Source organism: Pongo abelii, chromosome 7 (assembly GCF_028885655.2).
Source record: "Pongo abelii isolate AG06213 chromosome 7, NHGRI_mPonAbe1-v2.0_pri, whole genome shotgun sequence".
NCBI classification, from domain to species: domain Eukaryota; kingdom Metazoa; phylum Chordata; class Mammalia; order Primates; family Hominidae; genus Pongo; species Pongo abelii.
This window is the reverse complement of record NC_071992.2, coordinates 76,609,173-76,628,568: the sequence shown is the minus strand read 5'-3', so window position 1 is coordinate 76,628,568 and position 19,396 is coordinate 76,609,173. Positions and strand designations below refer to the sequence as shown.

At 37.0% G+C, this 19,396-nt stretch overlaps 1 protein-coding gene across 26 annotated transcripts in view; it reads left to right on the top strand.

The window, feature by feature from the left end:
* The window catches only part of ASPH (aspartate beta-hydroxylase), a 228,227-nt gene that overhangs the window by 81,880 nt on the left and 126,951 nt on the right, over nt 1-19,396 (top strand). For 10 of the 26 annotated variants that reach the window (XM_054561037.2, XM_063726369.1, XM_054561040.2 and 7 more), the window contains 3 exon segments: nt 4,332-4,373; nt 4,692-4,748; nt 9,005-9,049. In XM_054561037.2, coding sequence (XP_054417012.1) covers nt 4,332-4,373; nt 4,692-4,748; nt 9,005-9,049 — 144 coding nt within the window. 26 annotated transcript variants of the gene reach the window in all.

The window sequence follows — 19,396 nt, the reverse complement described above, 5'->3', positions numbered from 1 at the left end:
ATGTGCCACCATGCCCAGCTAATTTTGTATTTTTAGTATTTTAGGGCTTATCTCGAACTCCTGACCTCAGGTGATCCTCCCTCCTTGGCCTCCCAAAGTGCTAGGATTACAGGCATGAGCCACTGCACCTGGCCTGCTGCAAATGCTTTCTAACCTTAAGCCACCTACTTGTTTTAAAATATACCTATAGTTTGACTATAAGATGTGGAACATTATGCTTTAAATTATAAACATTGCAACTTAAAACATCCAGATGAATGGCAGTGTTCAAAGAATTCACTTGGGGAGACTGTTTACCCATTCCACTGCTTCTGCCATTGCCTAAATAATTTCTTAAACTCTTTACAAGTTGCCTTAGGAGGCAGTTACAGTCATTCAAGAAAACCAATCTCAGTACTTTATAGTTGTCTCTCTTTTGACTAAAATATGCATGAACAACTACTTTAGCCAGAGTTAAATTGCTCTAGCTGCTTCTACAGATTAATCCCACTATCAAAGATGACTGATTTGTCACCTTGGGGAAGGTTAAGAAGCACTGCATTCCAGGCTTAAAGGCAGTATGGAGAAAACAGTTCTGGCCAATTTGCAGCATCAGCAGCATCTGATTCAGTTTAGGCCTATACCTCCCTCCTCTTGTGTCCAAGCATTGCATGGACTATTGTGTTGAACTCCATGAAGTAGATTTTATTTTCTCTGCTTCCCAGAGGAGAGAAATAAGGTTCTGACATTATAAATAAGCTGCCCAAGAATGTATGACTAAGAAGTAATAGAACCAATAGTATATCCTTTTTATTCCATTGTCCTCAAAGATGATTATGTAGAAAGAGAGAAGTCAGTTGGGTATAACTTTATGTGTAATGCAAGAAAGATGAAGAAATACATTGTAATTGAGTTGGTGGATATGGAGGACTTTCTATGTTCTAGATGGTTTTAGGGCTTGGAATTCAAATATGAGTAACGTAGGGTCCCTGCTTTCAAGGAGTTTACAGTGTCATGATAGATAGTGAATCACATTTGAAAATTAGGAGTGTTTATAAATATGAGTCATATTTATATGATGATTTAAGATTTGAGACCCTACCAAGTTCATCATCTATAGTGGCTATTTCTAATGGGATATGAATGACATCATGGGAAAATCCTAGGTTTTGTCTTTAAGGTACTGATAATTTCTATGAAAAGTTAAAGAATTTGGACCTGATGTGTTCACGGGAAAATTTGGGGCCGAGGGAAGGTTGGGGAATAATTTGGTCTTGAGATTGCACTTAGATTTTCTTTCTAATCTTGAATTTGAAGGAGAAAATAGGAATTTATAAATACAAGTTGCATGTAATGATGGGATTTGAGATATTGTCCTCATTTCTACTGATCATTATAATGTTTTTAAAAATATAAAGAACATGTTTGGAGTGCAATTTGAAGACTAAATCTGAGGAATTTAAGTTCAAACTCATAAGAAGTATAAAATTAGATACCATGCAAAAAGAATGTTATATATTTTCATGGGGCAGAGTATCATAATAAATGTAATTTAAAATGTTAGCAAAAGGCAGTAAATATAACCTAAGGGATTGATTTGGTAAGCTACTTTGGATTTCTTTGCTATATAGAACATAAACTGTTTCAAACAAATAGATCTAATTGAACAGAGTATTATTCACTATATGCTAAAACAATACCTTTGTGAAAATTCAGGAATCAGAGTAACTGACATGTAAGTGAAGCTGTAAGTAGGGTGAAAACAGCCACATTCAATGGGAGAACAGAATATATTCTGTATGAAACTCCCAAACCCTAGAACATACACTTTGATAGAACTATAGCAGGAACCAGCTTCTACATCAAAGATAACCTAGAAATCATCATGCCTACACTGGACAAACCTGGGAAGTGACAGTATGGCCTTACCATGTAATTGACTTATTTATTCATACACTGTTTAGTGTCTTCTATTCGAAACATAGGACACTGGAGCAGTTCTAGTGAAGAACACACATGGTTCCTGTTCTCATGGATCTTATATTTTAGTAGGGGAGTAGAAATTAAACAACAATTTCAATGTAGTTTTCATTTCCAGTTGTGATAAGTGCTAGGAAGAACAGGTACAGTGGTAACAAGAATATAAAATAAAGAGACCTTACCTAGTTTGTGGATGAGGCAGGGCCTTCCTGAAGTTTGAGCTGAAGGTGAGAACAATTGACAAGGCAAGCGGAAAGGTGACTGGAGAGTCGTATGAGGTCTCTGACGTGAACTTGCAAGAGTAAGGCTGAAGTGGTGAAATGGGCTGGGTTCAGAGGATGCCTGTGAGCAAGGTCAAGGACGTTCATCTTCACCTTTGAGCACTGCCAAGTCAGATCTGCATTTTGAAAAGATTGATCGGTCTGGCATGCAACAAACAGACTGGAGAGACAAGTCAGTACAGGGAGAACAGTTAAGTTAGCTGTAATCATCCAAATTGGGTCTTTCGCTGCATCACATATCTCTCTGTCTGAAGGAACCAAAGGAGGTGAGTTTCAAGAAAGGGATGTTCAGTGGTGCCCTGTGCTACCGAGAACCATGTGAGATGAGTGCTGAAAACCTGCCCTGATCTGGCGCTGCAGTGGCCTCAACGGGTGGCTTTAGCTGGAACTGTTTCAGTGGACGGATAGGACAGAGATGATAATTTAAACCAGGGTGGTGGCAATGGTGGAGGAGGGATGTGGGCAAAGTTGAGAAATGCTTAGAAGGTAAAATCGGCAGGTCTTGATGCATGGGTGTAGCTGGGGGGAGACAACAAGGTGCCAAGAGCCACATACACTCTTCTACTTCTGCAGCCTGGTGACAGGGGGTGCTCTTTTCCTAACGTGGGAGATACTGGAGACAAGGACGGGGCAGGGGCTCGTGAGTCCAGTTCTTTACGTGGTGATAGTGAGATTTCTTTGAGGCATCCAAGAGGAGAGATCAAATGAGCCATTTGGTGGTGTTTGACTCTCAGAAGAGAAGTCTACTTCGTGATTGTGAGGGTGGGAACCATCAGAGTAGTTACGTGGTCATTAGGACCAAGCTCTGAGATCCCTTAAGGAGAGCAGATTGAGGGAGATATGAGGTGGTTCTATGGCTGGACTTTGAAGAAAGCCAGCATTTAAGGACGGCTAAGAAAGATGAAGTGAAAAAGAAGATTGAGCGGGAGAAACGAAAGACCAAAGGGGAGAGTATGGTCACCCTGAAGTCCAGGGGCAACAGTGTTTGGAGAAGAATGGTGTCGCTAAAAATATAACGAGGGCTGGAGAGTGTCCATCAGATCAAATGAGGCACTGGAGGGGGTCTCAGCAGGAGCCTTTTCAGGGATGGAGTCAGGGTCTGAAGACAGGTGGGAGTGAGTTGAGGGGAGAGGAGGAGATGAGCCATGAGATGTAAATGACTCTGAAGAAATTAGATTGTTCAATGGAAGAAAGAGAGGGTGACGAGAAGCAAGCTTAAGAAAGAGTGTTATTGCTTTTTTAAGTCCTTAGAAGCTTGAGCATGTTTAAATGCTGACACTGCTCAGGGCGACAGAGTGAGCACACATTCACTGCTCCTTCATCTTTCAAATGCCCCAAAAGGACAAAACGACCCATTAAACATTGTTCCCTGCTGTACCCCAACACTGAGAATGTCTGAAAGATAGTAGGTGCTCAATAATTTTTCTTTATTAAATAAATAAGAAAGAATAAACTTACAACCATGCTGGGAAAAAGAAGGATGTTTGCTTGTAGTGTGCCAGAAAATTGGAGGTATTTTGGAAGATCAGGTTGACTGAGGAAGCTATGAGCCACTGGGCCCTGGAGAGGCCTGTGTGGAGAGGAGACTTCCTTGCAGCAGAGCAGAGAAGAAGCACTGAGCCTTATGCCAGCAAATGAGGGAGGCAAGGGCAGCACGCCCTAATTAGGGTGGGGAACCCTTCATTCTCAGGGGCTGGCAGCAGAGGCGTTTGGCCCCAGGTTAGAGGTCTGAGAATTGTTTCCTAAACAAAGCAGGGAATCTGCCCATGAACACCAGGATCCAGTTGATTCCCAGGGTACAGCTTCGGCTAATTCGAAACCTCCACCACAGACATGAAGAAAATTTTAAAAAGGTAGTAAGTGGCTGCCCTGGAATTAGAATCCAGGCCTGTTTTACCCTAGACCAAACTCTTCTCCACCCTACTCTCTAGTCAGCTGTTTCCCAGTGACTGAAACTTGCAGGTTCAAAGATGCATAAGGCATTGTCTCTTGCCCTTGAAGCATGTTGTCAGTTTTTGTGTTACAATGAAAGTTACGGGATTTTGTTTCTCTTCTTTTTTCCCTTTTTTTTTTTTTTTTTTTTTTTTTTAGCAGTATATGAACCTCCAGAAAATGAAGGGATAGAAATCACAGGTAAGTTTTTTCTGTAAGCAGATATTTTCTGCAAGTCAGCTTTCCCTGTATTTTGTTAAAACTCTTACTTGTGGAACAAAGAATCAGTGTAGAAAAAATGCAAGACATTTTCAAGTCAGTAAGAAAATAATTGAGTATCAAAATTAAAGTTAATATTCTAGTATAAATACTCTCCAGAAGACCCAGTTTAAAAAGAGTCAAATTTAGCAATCTGAGTGGACACGGGTTAATTTAGGAATCTGAGTGAAGGCGAGTGAATGTAAGATGTGTCACTGGTCAGCAACATGTAATGGATTCTGATTTTATTATTTATTTTAGAAGTAACTGCTCCCCCTGAGGATAATCCTGTAGAAGATTCACAGGTAATTGTAGAAGGTAAGTTAAATTTATGGAAGTGGGTTTACCTTCCATATGAGAATTATGTTTGTTTATTCAATTATTTGTCGAACATTTCCTACTTGCTGTCTATACAGTGCTTAGGAGCTAGGAGTACAAGAGGGAAGAAAACACAGAGTCCTCTTTTCATTGGGGCTGGCATTCCAGTGGCCAAACAGATAATAAATAAAGGAATTAAGGATTATGAGAAGTACAATGATAGTGATAAAAACAGGCTACTGTAACAGCAAACAATTGATAAGGGTGTGGAGGGCTACCCTGAGTAGCAGCAGGTTACCACCCCTGAGGTGTGATCTGGTGAGAAGGGCATAGCTATGGGCAGAGACGGGTTAAAAGATGGGTCTTTATGTCATGACTCACCTGGGAAAACAAAACAGATTTTTTTTTTTTTTTTTTTGGTGGTGGAGAACTGAAGGGATGGTTTCTGAAAAACAAAAATAATTGCATGTATTAAACAGTGGCACTTCAATAGAACTTAGATTTAAATATAGTTCTTAGCAGTTTACAGTTATTTCACATATATTATTTCAGTTTCTTCTCGTAATAGATACTGAGAAACAGGGAGCGCGGAGATCTTTGTACTTATTTTGCAAATGAAGACCTGAAACTGGAGTGAGGTCAGGTGACTGGCTAGCCCTAGGTTTCATAGCTGTAAGTGACCAAGGGGTTATTCGACCCAGGACTGGGACCTGTGGGTGACTCTGCGTGGGGGTATGAAGGTGTGAGGGAGTAGGGGTGTCTGCTTTAACAACCATAAGTTGCCAGGGGGAGCATGTAACAGGGAGAATTTTGCTCTTACAATTACTCTTAAAATTTATTTAGGAGCAGCTAATTGTCACCTTTCAGATTAAATGTTACTGCTTTTGAGCTTGGTTAGGCAGAACAGAAAATGGAATAGTGCAGTTGACTGAAATGGGGGGAAATAGGTATAAGGGAATAGGGGAGGCTAAAATTGCTCTCTATGTCCACTTAGCTGCTGCGAGAGACCCCTGTACAGGCACTGTGGGCCCTTGTGTAAAGGCAGGATCCATCTCTGTGTGGCAAGGCTGGATTGAGTTGAGATTTTTTCCCACCTTGTGTTACACAGTTCTCTATGAGGGATGTTAATGTTCTGAAGAATATTACTGAGTCTATATGTTTATTTGGTGAGAATCAGAAGATGGAAACCCATAATCTCTGGGCAGAACTTTCTCCAACCTACCCCACATATGGTTTATAGAAAAGAACTATGCAATTTGACCCTACCTTTCTTGGTTTAGAAATAGTTTTTTCCTAAGACTTTTCAGTATTTTGATATGTTGATAGAGGACATAGCAGAGGCTGAGGGAGTTTCCTGTCCTGGGCAGTGAGGCACCCGGCTGTGCACCTGCCACCCATCCTGCAGCTTCTGTGCTGGGCTCCTGTAGTGCCTGCGTGGACAGTGAGGGGAGCTTCTCTCTCACAGCAACCAACCTCGTTTTCCCTGCCTCCTCTTCTCTTGGCCGGTTGTATCAATATATACTTGGATTCCCAGACCAGATACATGGAACTTGTTTTTGAGTCCTCTCCCTCTGTCTCTATAGCTAATCCCAAGACCTGTTAATAGACTCCCTAAACATTTCTCAAATCCATTTTTTTCTCCATAGCTCTTGTACAGCCCCTTGTCTGGCTCAGCCCTTTCTCATCTTCCTAGATAATAGCAGTAGTCTGCTAGCTAGACGTCTTGATTCTGTTCTTGTCCCCTTCAAACCCATCTTTCACATACTGTTAGGATGATCTGTCCAAAAGTATAGCTCTCATTATATCAGCCCTGTGTTTAAACCCTTCTGTTACTCTCCATCTGTGTCAGTAAAGTTAACTTTCAGTTGCAGATAATAGAAAACGAAACTCAAACTGGCTTAAGCAATAAAGAGATAGGTACAGATCAGTCAGGGCCTTGCAAGGCCTACTAAGGCTTTTTGGATTATATTCTAGGCACAGTGTGAATTATGAAAATTCTTAAACAAGATATAGCATAATCTGATTTTTGTTTTAGATGTGAAAGTGAATTGCTTTCACTAGATTGAATGGAGCAAGAATGGAAGCAGAGCAAAACACCCTGTTAGGAAAATACTGTGTACTAATCCAAGGAAGTGATTGTGGTAGCCTAAAATAAGATAATGGCAGTGGGAATGGAGGGAAGGTATTGAACTCGAGATATATTTTAGAATTAAAATTAATTGACCTTCCTGATGGTTGTGAAGCAAAGATGAGGAATAAAGGGGGTCTTTTATTTGGTTTCAGTAACTGTTAGATGATGGGGCCATTTATAGAGAAGAAAACTATTAATAGAATGTATTACGTTGGTGCAAAAGTAATAGCAAAACCCACAATTACTTTTGCACCAACCTTATAGAAGAAACTGGTTTAGGGGAGAAAATCAAAGGCCCCAGATCAGACATTTTAACTCTGGGAGTTATGTGATATATCCAAGTGAAAGTGTCAAGTTGGGGGTTGGATATGCCAGCCTGAGCCAGTTGGGTGAGTTTTAAGATGAATATAAACATTTGGGAGCCATTGTTGTGGAGATGGTATTAAATCCATGGAAGCGGATGTGATCATTTTGGAAGCAAATGGAGAGGCGATAGAGAGGCATGCCCAGGACTGAGCTCTAAGAATCTAATATTGTGAGGTTGGGTGGAAGGTGAACAGCCATTGTGTGAGGAGGAAAGCCAGTGGAGAAGAGAAGTAGAGAAGGGAAAATGGGAATATGTTTCATGTTGTTGTTGAGTGGCCCAGGAATTTCAGGACTGAGAAGTATCAGTTGCATTTGGCCACATAGAGATTGTGAGTGATCTTACCAAAATCCGTTTGAGTAAATTAGGGGAAGAGAAAGCCATACAGAATGAAGTGGGTTCAAAAAGACCTGGAGTAAGGAAAAGTAGGCTATAAAATAGGTTACCCAGATTGTGCTGGTAGAATTAATTCACTGTTTACTTTTTAGAAATCATGTTATTACATCATATGCCAGAAGAAATTTCATATGAGTTTGTTGAATGTATATCTTTTGTGATAAATTTAGATGAAAATTTAACTTGCAATAATAATAAGACTTTCTTAGTATAACATCAGTGATGGAAATAACAAAAGCAGCAACTAATACTTTATGATGTATAATATTTTCAGCGTAGAATAACAAAAGTAAAAGAAATTCTGAGAAAAATATTGGCAAAGTTGATAAAGTGTTAATTTGTCTCCAAATAATTAAGAACAAAATAAACAGGCAAACCTATTAAAAGCCAGTCACAACATAGCTATTCAATAGTCACTGTACTGCTGTTATAAGAAGAAAATATTGCCAGATACTAACAGTGGTTAGTGGGAATGGGTATGATTTTTGTTGCTGTTTTCAATTACTTTTATGTGAAATATTTCCAAATATTCTGTTTTGAGCATGTGTCATTTTTATAATTAGAAGCAAATTAATGCAAGAAGAAAAATTATTAAAATAGCTCCATAAATGTTTTGTGTTTTCGAAAATGCTGTTAAAAAAAACTTTCCTTTGGCCAAAGATTGTTAACAATTCTTAAGGACCAAAAGGAATGTTGATATAATCTTACCTCTAAGTTAAGGTAACGTTAAATGGGTTGCTAGGTTTGAAGATATTAATATGTGATGTAATTTCATGGAGCAAATCAGATCACTATGTCTTTAAATCACTGGATGGGGACATCTACCATCTCTTTAATTGTAACTGGGTTGAAGCAACCAAGGAAAAAGACAGGATATTAAACATTCACATCCACATCTTTGACTAGTCTTAGAATATATTACCTGGAATATTAGTTTTCTAAAACAACTTCATAAAGGATAGTGTTTGATGTTAAAGAAGAAACAAGATACTTTAAGTGTCTTTCCACAGCTCTCTTATCAAATCTGATGCAAAATTGTGGTGAAAGCATAAGTTTTAGTCCATAGCTCCTTTGCTGGGCAGTGAAGTTTGAGGTTAGGCAGGTACTGTAAAACCTGCTGTGCTGAACAGGTGCAACTTGAAACTTGAAAACATTTCGAAATATTTCAAAATGAAAACATTTTGCTAAGTTGTAGCTGATCATTCTTTGTTGTGAGGGTATAAAAGCCTAATGTTTTTATTATAATTTCAATTGAATTTTTTAAAAAATCTATGAAAAGTATCATCATTACTTAAATCTGGCAGTGCATATTTTAAACACTGATCAGCAATATGTAACAGATTATAACTTTATTATTTATTTTAGAAGTAAGCATTTTTCCTGTGGAAGAACAACAGGAAGTACCACCAGGTATGACATTTTGTATGTCGTATTTTCCTCTTTTGTTATTCTTATAAATCCTGTTAATATTACCAGTAGCTTTATAATGAATCTACGAAGGATAAAAATTTTGAGATAGATTAACTGTACCTTAATTTAAAATTTTTCTGTTTTGATCAGTTCAACCAAAGTAATGGAAAATACACATCAGATTCAGTGCAGTACATATCTGCTGAGCTAGAATTTGAGGAGCATTAATGATCATATGATTTTGCCATTATAGATGGTGGTAGTAGTGGAAGTTAGAGTTTTTTTGTTTTCCTCTTTGATTGACAGGCTGTTTGATGGAGGATGTGGAATCAGAATTGCCTTGGGATGAAAGTTGAATAGTGTGTAAATTGTGACATTACTCCTCTTCCTCCCCATTCCCCATCTCTCCTGAGAGCATCTTTAGTCCTTTGTGACAGTCCAGGCTGCCCAGTGCTTGTCGGTGCCCCAGGGTGTTTCCTTTGAGTTCACTGCATTACATACTTTTCCCTGTTTTTTCCTACTTTCCTCCACCTGAGCCCTCTTGTCACCAGTTAATATAAAGAGTGGTAACAGCATTTCCACCAAAGCCTATGCTTTCAAATGCGTTTTAGGATGACATAAACTATACCTGCAACCAGAAGTGAGTTTATAAACCTCTTATTCTCATAGTGGGAAAGAATGTTCTATCAAAGAGGATTTGGAAAATCCTACCTCTTTCCCAAGTGTATTTCTTCTCATTTTTGCATTTTATTTTTGTGTCATATTTATTTGTTCAACCTTTACTTATATTTTCTACATTTTAACATGAATTTTGTAGCAGTAATGTGCATTCCTATTACTGATTTTGGTAGAAATAATTGTGCCTGCCAAAATTTATTAAATACTAAATTTCAATTTTCTTTCTTTAATAATAAAAAAGGATAAAATAATCAAAGAATATATTTAGTTATATATGGGATGCCTTAGGTTTTGATAGTTGTCCTGCCATGTACATTAATAATAATTATCTGCAGAAACAAATATTTGATTAAGATAATGGAATTGTTGGTATTATTATATGAATGAGAAAAGCAGTCCATGGAGAAATTGGCCTTTTACTTGATGACTGCTAGGCAGTGTGTATTTGTGTTTAAAATACTTGGAGAGGGCAAGGGCAGCTGATATTTATGTCCTTCTGCTGGTTTCCTTTTCATTTTTGAATACTGCTTCACAGAGTACCCTGTTTCTATCAAAGAGGCAGGACCAGTTACAGAATTAGCATTTTGATGACTATTCCATGCCTTAACAGAAAATTTTATATTCCTAAAAATAATGTTTGTACAACATTAATATATTTCTAATTATAGTTCGTATTTTAAAATACTGATCTAATTTTTGTGAAGATATGAAAGATAATATTTTTCAGACCAAAAATTTCTATACTTTTAACATTTTATAACTGAACCCAATAGTTTATTTGGAATGTAAATATGAAACACCAAGTGTCTGAGGTGATGGAATAAGGTGCTTTTTTAGATTTTTAAGAACCAAAGCACATACAAATGAAGATCTGATTAATATGCATAGCTCCTGACCTATAATAAGCTCCCAGTAAGTGGTGGCTGTGACTATTGTTTAGTAATCAATTAGCCTGATCTCAGAGGTAGATCAAGATCTACCTCTGTGATGGATGTGAGGGCCATCTGGCTGTGACATCTGTCACCCCATTGATCACCAGGGTTGATTCAACTGATCTGGCTGGCCAAGCAGGTGTCCCCTTCCTCCCTCTCCACTCCATGTGCATCCCTCCCAAAGCTGCATGCTCAGTTGAAGAGGACGACTGTCCCCGATACAGGAGGACCGGTCTTCAGTCAAGGGTATATGAGTAGCTCCCCTGCTGGAACCTCCAAACAAGATCAAGAGAAGCTACATTCTGAAAGACCTCATGGAGAAGTTGTAACCTGTAACTTGGTATCATAAAAATTTGAATGATCCACTGCATTGTTGTAGTTTGACCCTGCCAGAAGAGGATGTAAGGCTGAGAGTCAGCAATACAGTCATGTGTCACTTAATGACAGGGCTACAGACTGAGAATGTGTAGTTAGGTGACTTTGTCCATGTGTGAACATCATAGAGTAGCCTACTACACATCTAGGCTATATGGTACAGCATATTGCCTCTAGACTACAAACCTGTACAGCATGTTACTGTACTGAATACCATAGGCAGTTATAATGCAATGGTAAATATTTGTGTATGAAAACATACCTAAACATAGACAAAGTATGGTAAAAATATGGTATAGAAAATTAAATAAAAAGATATACCTGTATAGGGTGCTTCATGAGTAGAGCTTACAGGACTGGAATTTGCTCTGAGTGAATCAGCAAGTGAGTGGTGAGTGAATGTGAAAGCCTAGGACGTTACTGCACCCTACTGTAGATTTTATAAACACTGTACACTTGGGCTACACTAAATTTATTAAAATTTTTATTTAATAATTAACCTTGGTTTACTGTAATTTTAAATTTGTAAACCTAATTTTTAAAAACTTTTTGATGATTTTGTAATAAAAATTAGTTTAAAACACAAACATATCATACAGCCATACAAAAATATTTTTATATCCTTATTTTATAAGCATTTTTATTTTCAATTTTTTTAACTTTTTAAACTTTTTTGTAAAAACCTAAGACACAGACAGACATATTAGCTTAGGCCTGCAGGATTATCCATATCACTGTCTTCCACCGCCACATCTTGTCCCACTGAAAGGTCTTCATGTGTAATAACAGGCATAGAGTTGTCATCTCCTATGATTAACAATGACTTCTTCTGGATACCTCCTGAAGGACCTGCCTGAGGCTGTTTTACAGTTAACTTTTTTTAACAAGTAAGAATATAGTCTAAAAGAACCATAAAAGTATAGGAGAGTAAAACCATTAACAGTCCTTTATTATCATTGTCATATATTATGTATTGTGCATAATTGTATGTGCTGTGCTGGCAGTGCAGTAGATTTGTTTACACCAGCATCACCACACACATGAGTAATGTGTTGTGCTGGGACGTTATGAAAGCTGAGATGCATCTAGACAATAGGAATTTTCATTATCAAATGGGACCACCGTCATATATTTGATCTATCCAAAACATTGCTACGTGACACGTGACTGTATTTTTAACCATTGCACTTGGTTTTCTTATTTTCTATAAGTCTTAAGTCTTACTCTTAGTCCTACCGCATATTACAATTTTTTTATTATTCGCTTGTGCAATCTTCATAAATCTATATTTGTGGTATTTTTGCATAGTCTAATTTTGCATCTGATTGCAGGAACACTAATTATAGGGCCTACCTTCTTGCCATTTTTCAGTCTTTAAAATTCTTTTATTCAGTGGAAGACTCAAATTGAGGACTTCTGCAAAGTGCTGGATATTAGTTCACTTTTTCTTTTCTCTTGGAACCTAATTGATGATTGATTTGCCTTCCCTCATTATCCTAATACTAAGTTATACAGTCTTAATATAGCTTATCAAAGTTCATAATAATGTAGCTATCAATGTGCTAATCCCAAGGGGCATTATCACCATTGCCTCCATCTAAAGTAGGGAACAGTGAATTTTCATGTTTATTAAGCATTATGTAGGCACTCTTCTAAGCACGTTCTGTGGATTGACCTTTAATAGTTCTAAGACCCCAAGAGGTAGATATGCCATTATCTCCATTTTACAGGTGAGAACACTGAGGCACAGCAAGGCCAAATAACCTTCCCCAGGTCACAGAACTGACAAGTGGTAGAAATCGGATTGATCCTTGCATTCTGGCTCCAGAGTCACACTGTCAGCTGCCGTTTTTCAAAGGATTTTAAATAAATGAAGACCTGACAGCTGAGAGATTTGAGAGCTGTTTTGGTTTGGTAAAATCAGATGTGTTATATATTCTTCAGCATCTTTCTCTTAATCTGCATTAGTTCATCACATAGGCCTCAGGAATGTCGAAGGTTGAGTTATGATGTATAGTAGAAAAGTAAGTTGTCTAGTAGTTTGCATTCTGCCTTCTTTCTTGCATATTTATAAATTTATAAGTGCTGTGCAGGTGGATTCTTGGCGAGCATGTGGAAGCTTAAGCTTAAGATTTGATTTTTCTGATATTACAGGCCAGTCACTTTGGATATTAGATTTTTAAGATTGATTTTGGAATTTCTCATCCATTAGCAGGTTTTCACCTTTCTCCTTAAACTCATATTTTTACTTGAAATCATACAGCATATTTGTAGCAATGTGACAGCATAAATATACACAACACAAATGAAATGACTTATGAAGGAATTACTTGTGAAAGCTCATTGGAGTAAAATTTCCTCTCAAACAATACTTTAGGTCATATGACTGAGTCTATTAACCATTTTTCTGTTATACCCTGCCAGAAAAGAATTTTAAAAGTTAATTTATGTTTTGTGTAATCATGTTCTTCAGAATGTAGGTATGTGAGCATCATGGTTTCTGGGTAATTCTGCTGCTCCTCTCTTTGAAAATGGAGATACCACTTGCAGCTTATCCCACTGCTGAGTATTCTAGCATTGGTAATGGTTTCACTCCATTGTGTCCATCCAGAACTTTCACTCAGGCCTCCCCATTACCCAGCATTTTTTAACATTGATCAATAAGGCCTATAACCAGTTTTAGGCTAGCAACACCAGAGGTCTGGGGCAAGGGTGGAAATTGACTTTATATTCTTAGTAGCTAATATTCCATAAGTGCTTTATATATATATTGTTGTTATTGATCATCTATTCAAAAAATATATATTGAGCAACTGCTGTGGTATAGGCTCTGTGCTGGCCAGTGAAGATACATGATTGACAATGTTGTGCTGACTTGGTTCACAGTCCTGTGGGTACATGGTGGAGTAAAATAAGTACAATTAATTTCTCAGAGCTGTGCACAGCAACACACAGAAGGAGAGATAACTCATCCAGCTTCAGAGGGGTGGGACAGAGAATGAGGTTAGCCTCCCAGATGTCCTTGTGCTAGTTTTAGCTGTTTTGAGGTGTTGATAAAAGCTCCAGGAGCTGGCAGGAGGAGAGCAGAGGAAGCTAGAGCTTACAAAGCACAAAGGCCATGACAGCATGCCAGACAGGGGTGAAAGAGGACAGGGGAAATGTAGGCAAGTGTCTCTTCTCAGAGGATCTTATATACTATGTTTAAAAGTGTTGATCTGCTGGGCACAGTGGTTCACGCCTGTAATGTCAGCACTTTGGGGTGCCAAGGTGGGAGGATTGCTTGAGCTCAGGAGTATGAGACCAGCCTGGGCAACATAGTGAGACCCCATCTCTTAAAAAAAAAAAAAATAGCCAGGCTTGGTGTCACGTGCCTGTAGTCCCAGGCTACTCAGAAGGCTGAGGTAGAAGGATTCCTTGAGTCCAGGAGGTCAAAGCTGCAGTAGGCTATGATTGCACCACTGCACTCTAGCCTGGGTGACAGAGTGAGACCCTGTCTCAAAAAAAAAAGTTTGGATCTTTGCCTAAAAATGACAAGAAGCCACTGAAAAAATCCAAGCAGAGGAGTCACGTGATCGAATCTCAATTTGAGATTCGATTAGTCCAGCAAGGAGGTAGAGACTAGTAAGAAGCAGCTACCATAGGCTAAGCCAAAAATGGTGGGAGCTTGGCTGCAGTAGAATGAATGGAAAGGTGCCTGATTTCGTGGAAACTGGAGCTGGAAATAATTTGATGGGAGAGGGAGAGGAGTCCAGGTTCCTACATTTCTCGCTTGAATCCTTGTGAATGAATGGCAGAATGTTAATGGAGAAAGAGAAGGCAGGAGGAAATAGAGAGTAGCAGAAGAGATGACGGTCCTGATTTTGGAGATGTTGGATTTGCACCATAACCACTTCTGAATGGGGTCTTCAGACATTTATTGGAATTGTTCAAAATTGCAGTAGAACTTTTAGTTTATTTGCCTTTTTATAAATACTCATTGTTATACTTTGAACAACTTTCCATTTTCCCAAGGTACTTCTGAAATGTATCTTCCTCTCAAATCAAAGTCCAGAAAACTGTTGAATGCCAAGAGAATCTAAAACTCATTTAAAAAAACTTTTTCTATTGGGGTATAATTTATACATGTGGAAGTGCTCAAATGTTGAATTTTTTCCATGCGTATATACTCGTACCCATTACTCAGATCAAGATAAAAAGATGTAAAGCTTTTAGCACCCCAGAAATGTCTCCCTCTTCCTACCTCTCAGTCATACCCCAACCAGAGGTAACCACTCTTGTGAACTGCATCATCGTAGATTAGTTTTGTCTGCTCTTGAATTTAAGATCCATAAACACACACATTTGTTTTTGCAACTTGTTTCTGTTCTACATCTTGTCTGTGGTTTCATCCACCTTGTTAAGTGTAGTCATTTGCTCTTACTCATAACTATTTCCTACAGTTTTTAATCCATCCTACTGTTAATGGACACAGTGAGTTTTTTTTCCTCAATTGTTGACTATGAAGAAAGCTGCTATGAATATTTTTGTAATGTCTTTTTGGGGAAATAGAAGCATTCATTTATGTTGGATATGTAAAGGTATATATAAAATGTCTAGATGTTCCCAAACAATTCCACTTATATAAAAAGTTTTGGTTGCACATATATAGATAGATAGACAGAAATTGTTAGGAAAGGAGGAAGGAAGAAAGGAAATATTGGGATCCAGCTTTAAAAATTATGTCAAGATTTTGCAGGGCCTTTCTGTGCACCACCTCCTTTTCTAGTTTAATTGTAACACAAATCCAATGCTGTGATAGTAAAACAAATCAGATACTAAAGTTAAGAATGAAAAAAAAAATCGTAAAAAGTTGGATAGGAATGAATTTTACTTCTTTTAAAATACTTATATACTTTTATTGTCAACCATTTATGTTATCAATGTTTTAAATTTATTTTAATTTTTAAAACAATATATTTTAAATGCAGCTTATAGTGTCCAGTTGATCCTCGAAACTGCTTCTTGTGTTTATTTTTCAAATACCATACTAGATTTCTGTTTCTTTTTAATAGAGTAAAAATATTGAAGAAATTCAATGCTGTGTTTCTTAAAAGATTGAGATTATTCAGTTCAGTTTTAATTCTCAAGTGCTCTAAAGAACCTGAGATTTTCATCAGCAGCTTTGCAAGGCATCCCCCCTGGCTTCTTTCGGTAGTTGATTATTCTGTTACCAAGTTGTCCTTAAAAACAAACACCAAAAAAAAAAAAAAAAAATTACTTTGTTGGTGGGTTTTTTAAAAAGTAGAATGAAAATGAAGCAGTTTCACAGTCTGTGTCTGGTTGGTCCTTTAATTTAGATTTTCCCTTATTTTTGCAGATACTTAAAGCTTCAAAAAGACTGCCCCTACCACCACAGGAGGACCAGCCTAACCATACGCTCCAAAAGATGGCTGTGATAGATCTTGTGAAGCAATTACTGAGCAGATCAAGATCTTTGGGAAGGAACACTAAAGATGTTTTGAATGAATTATAGTCCACTGGCATTTTAGTGTATTTTTTTTTTCTTTTTAGAAACACATGTTTCTAAAAATGTCATGTTACATTCCTGCATGTCCCTTTTGATAGCATTAGTGGATCCATTGGATTTCTTTTTTCTTTTTGTGAGACAGCTTTTAGTCTTACCTGAATTTATGTGTGTTTTTCAGACAGTGGTTAATAATTATATTGGTGATGTAGCAGCAATTGTGTTGGCAGGGTTTTCATATATTATTAGTAATTAACACTAACTGTTGGACTGACTTGTGTAAACTGTGTTAAACATGATTTAAAAGCTATTAAGAGTACTTTGTGTTAGCACTCTTAAAAACGCTAACAGAGATCATCATTAGCTGTGAAGATTTGAGTTGTATATACCTGCACTGATATTCTTATCAAAAAATTTCTACATTAGCTTCAAGTGTTCAGATAAACTTTTGAAATTTTTGTAGCTTTTAGCTGATTAATTAGAAAAATTTAATATTTCAATGAAAGTTTTAAATTATCATTTATTTATTTTTTTAAATGAGAGGGGAACACTGAAATTCCTTGTTAAGACACAAGGAAAAAGAATGGCCCTACTATTATCATGCAAAAATGCTTTGTTGGCACCTCAGATTAATCATATAATAGCTATAGTCTCTTCAGTATTTGTTTAAATTTTAGAAAACCTGTATAAATTACTGGTGCATAACTTAAAGATTATTCTGCCTTTGGCTAATTGAGTAATTCCCCTGCAGCACTAGAGACCTCTCAGTGCTCTTACTAGATGAACTCAGTAACGCCTTGAGCTGGGTTGATTGAGGATGTGTGAAAAGCTCACAGAGCCCGATGCCTGCTGCTATTTCACGGCAATAAGCCTTTTTCTTTCTACACTGAAGATTTTCTTCTTTATTTAATGTGGTTTATTTTGGGCTCAGAAATAATTGCTGTGTTGAAAATAATCCTTTGTCAGAAAAGAAGGTAGCTACCACATCATTTTGAAAGGACCATGAGCAACTATAAGTAAAGCCATAAGAAGTGGTTTGATCGATACATTAGAGGTAGCTCTTGATTTTGTTAACATTGAGATAAGGTGACTTTTTCCCCCTGCTTTTAGGATTAAAATCGAAGAGATTTCTATATTTTTATCACTATAGATCATAGTTATTATACAATGTAGTGAGTCCTGCATGGGTACTCAATGTGTAATGAAACCTGAAATAATAAGATAATAAGAAAAGCAATAATTTTCTAAAGCTGTGATATCGGTGATACAGAGGTGATACTCAAATTATAATAAAGCTCTTCATTTGTGAATTATAGAAGCTACTTTTTATAAAGCCATATTTTTTTAGGGAAACTAAGGAGTGACATAGAACTGATGAATGAGTAAAATAAGTTTTGCTGGATTTTTGTAGAACTCTGGACATTGAGGATTCATTATGCTGTGGTTAACTTTAAATATTTTTGAATTCCAAATATCTGAATTAATGAGCCTTGTCTTTACAAATATATGCCATTGTGCAACATCAGTGGATTTTCTAAAAATAATGTAAATGTCTTCTATTAAATATTGAGTGCAATAAAATACAGAAGAATTCTCTATATTGTCATTATTTTTGAAGTATAAGGTATTTTTAATTTGTTACATAATTAAATCAGTTCATTTTATCCTTACTAGTATTTTAGAAGATTATAGCATTTTTGATAACTAAAATCACAAAGGAATACCTTCAGCCAGTTAATGTATTTCTAACAGATAATGCTTATTTTACATTTACTATCATGCTACATTGCCAGGAAGCAAGATTAAAATTAAATAGCCCCTGCATCCATCCTTTGTAGATTTTGTCCTGCACCTAGGTTTTGATTATTCCCTGGACAGCCTGCTCCACCTTTTGTCCCCAATTTTTTAATTTTTATGAGTATGTAGTAGATGTATAAATTTGACTATATGAGATATTTCGATACAGACATAGAAAATGTACAATAAATTAATGTTGGCTATAGTAACTCTGTTTTGCTATCAAATACTAGATCTTATTCATTGTATATAACTATATTTTTGTACCCATTAACCATCTTCACCTCCTGCTCCCCTCTCCCCCCACTACCCTTCCCAGCCTCTGGTAACCATCCTTCTACCCTCTACCTCTGTGAGTTCAATTGTTTTAATTTTTAGCACCCACAAATTAGTGAGAACATGTGATGTTTATCTTTCTGTGCCTGGCTTATTTCACCTAACATAATGACCTCCAGTTCCATCCATGTTGTTTCAAATGACAGGATCTTATTCTTTTTTATGGCTGAATAGTACTCCATTATATATGTACCACATTTTCTTCATTCATCTGTTGACAGACCGTTAAGTTGATTCCAAAGCTTAGCTATTGTAAATAGTGCTGCAATAAACACGGGAGTGTGGATATTTCTTCAATATACTAATTTCTTTTCTTTTGGATATATACCTAGCAGTGGGATTGCTAAGAGAAAACAATGGGGAAATTGTCCAGGACATTGGTCTAGGCAATGATTACTTGAGTAATACCCCAAAAGCACAGGCAACCAAAGCAAAAATGGAAAAATGGGATCACATTAAGTTACAAAGCTTCTGTACAGCAAAGGAAACAACAAAGTGAAGTGATAACCCACAGAATACATCAAAATATTTGCTAACTACCCATCTGTCAAGGGATTAATAACGAGAATATATAAGGAGCTCAGACAACTCCATAGGGAAAAATCTAATAACCTGATTTTTAAAATGGGCAAGAGATCTGAATTCTCAAAAGAAGACATGAAAATGGCAAAACAGGTATACAAAAAGGTGCTCAACATCCTTAATCATCAGAAATGCAAATCAAAA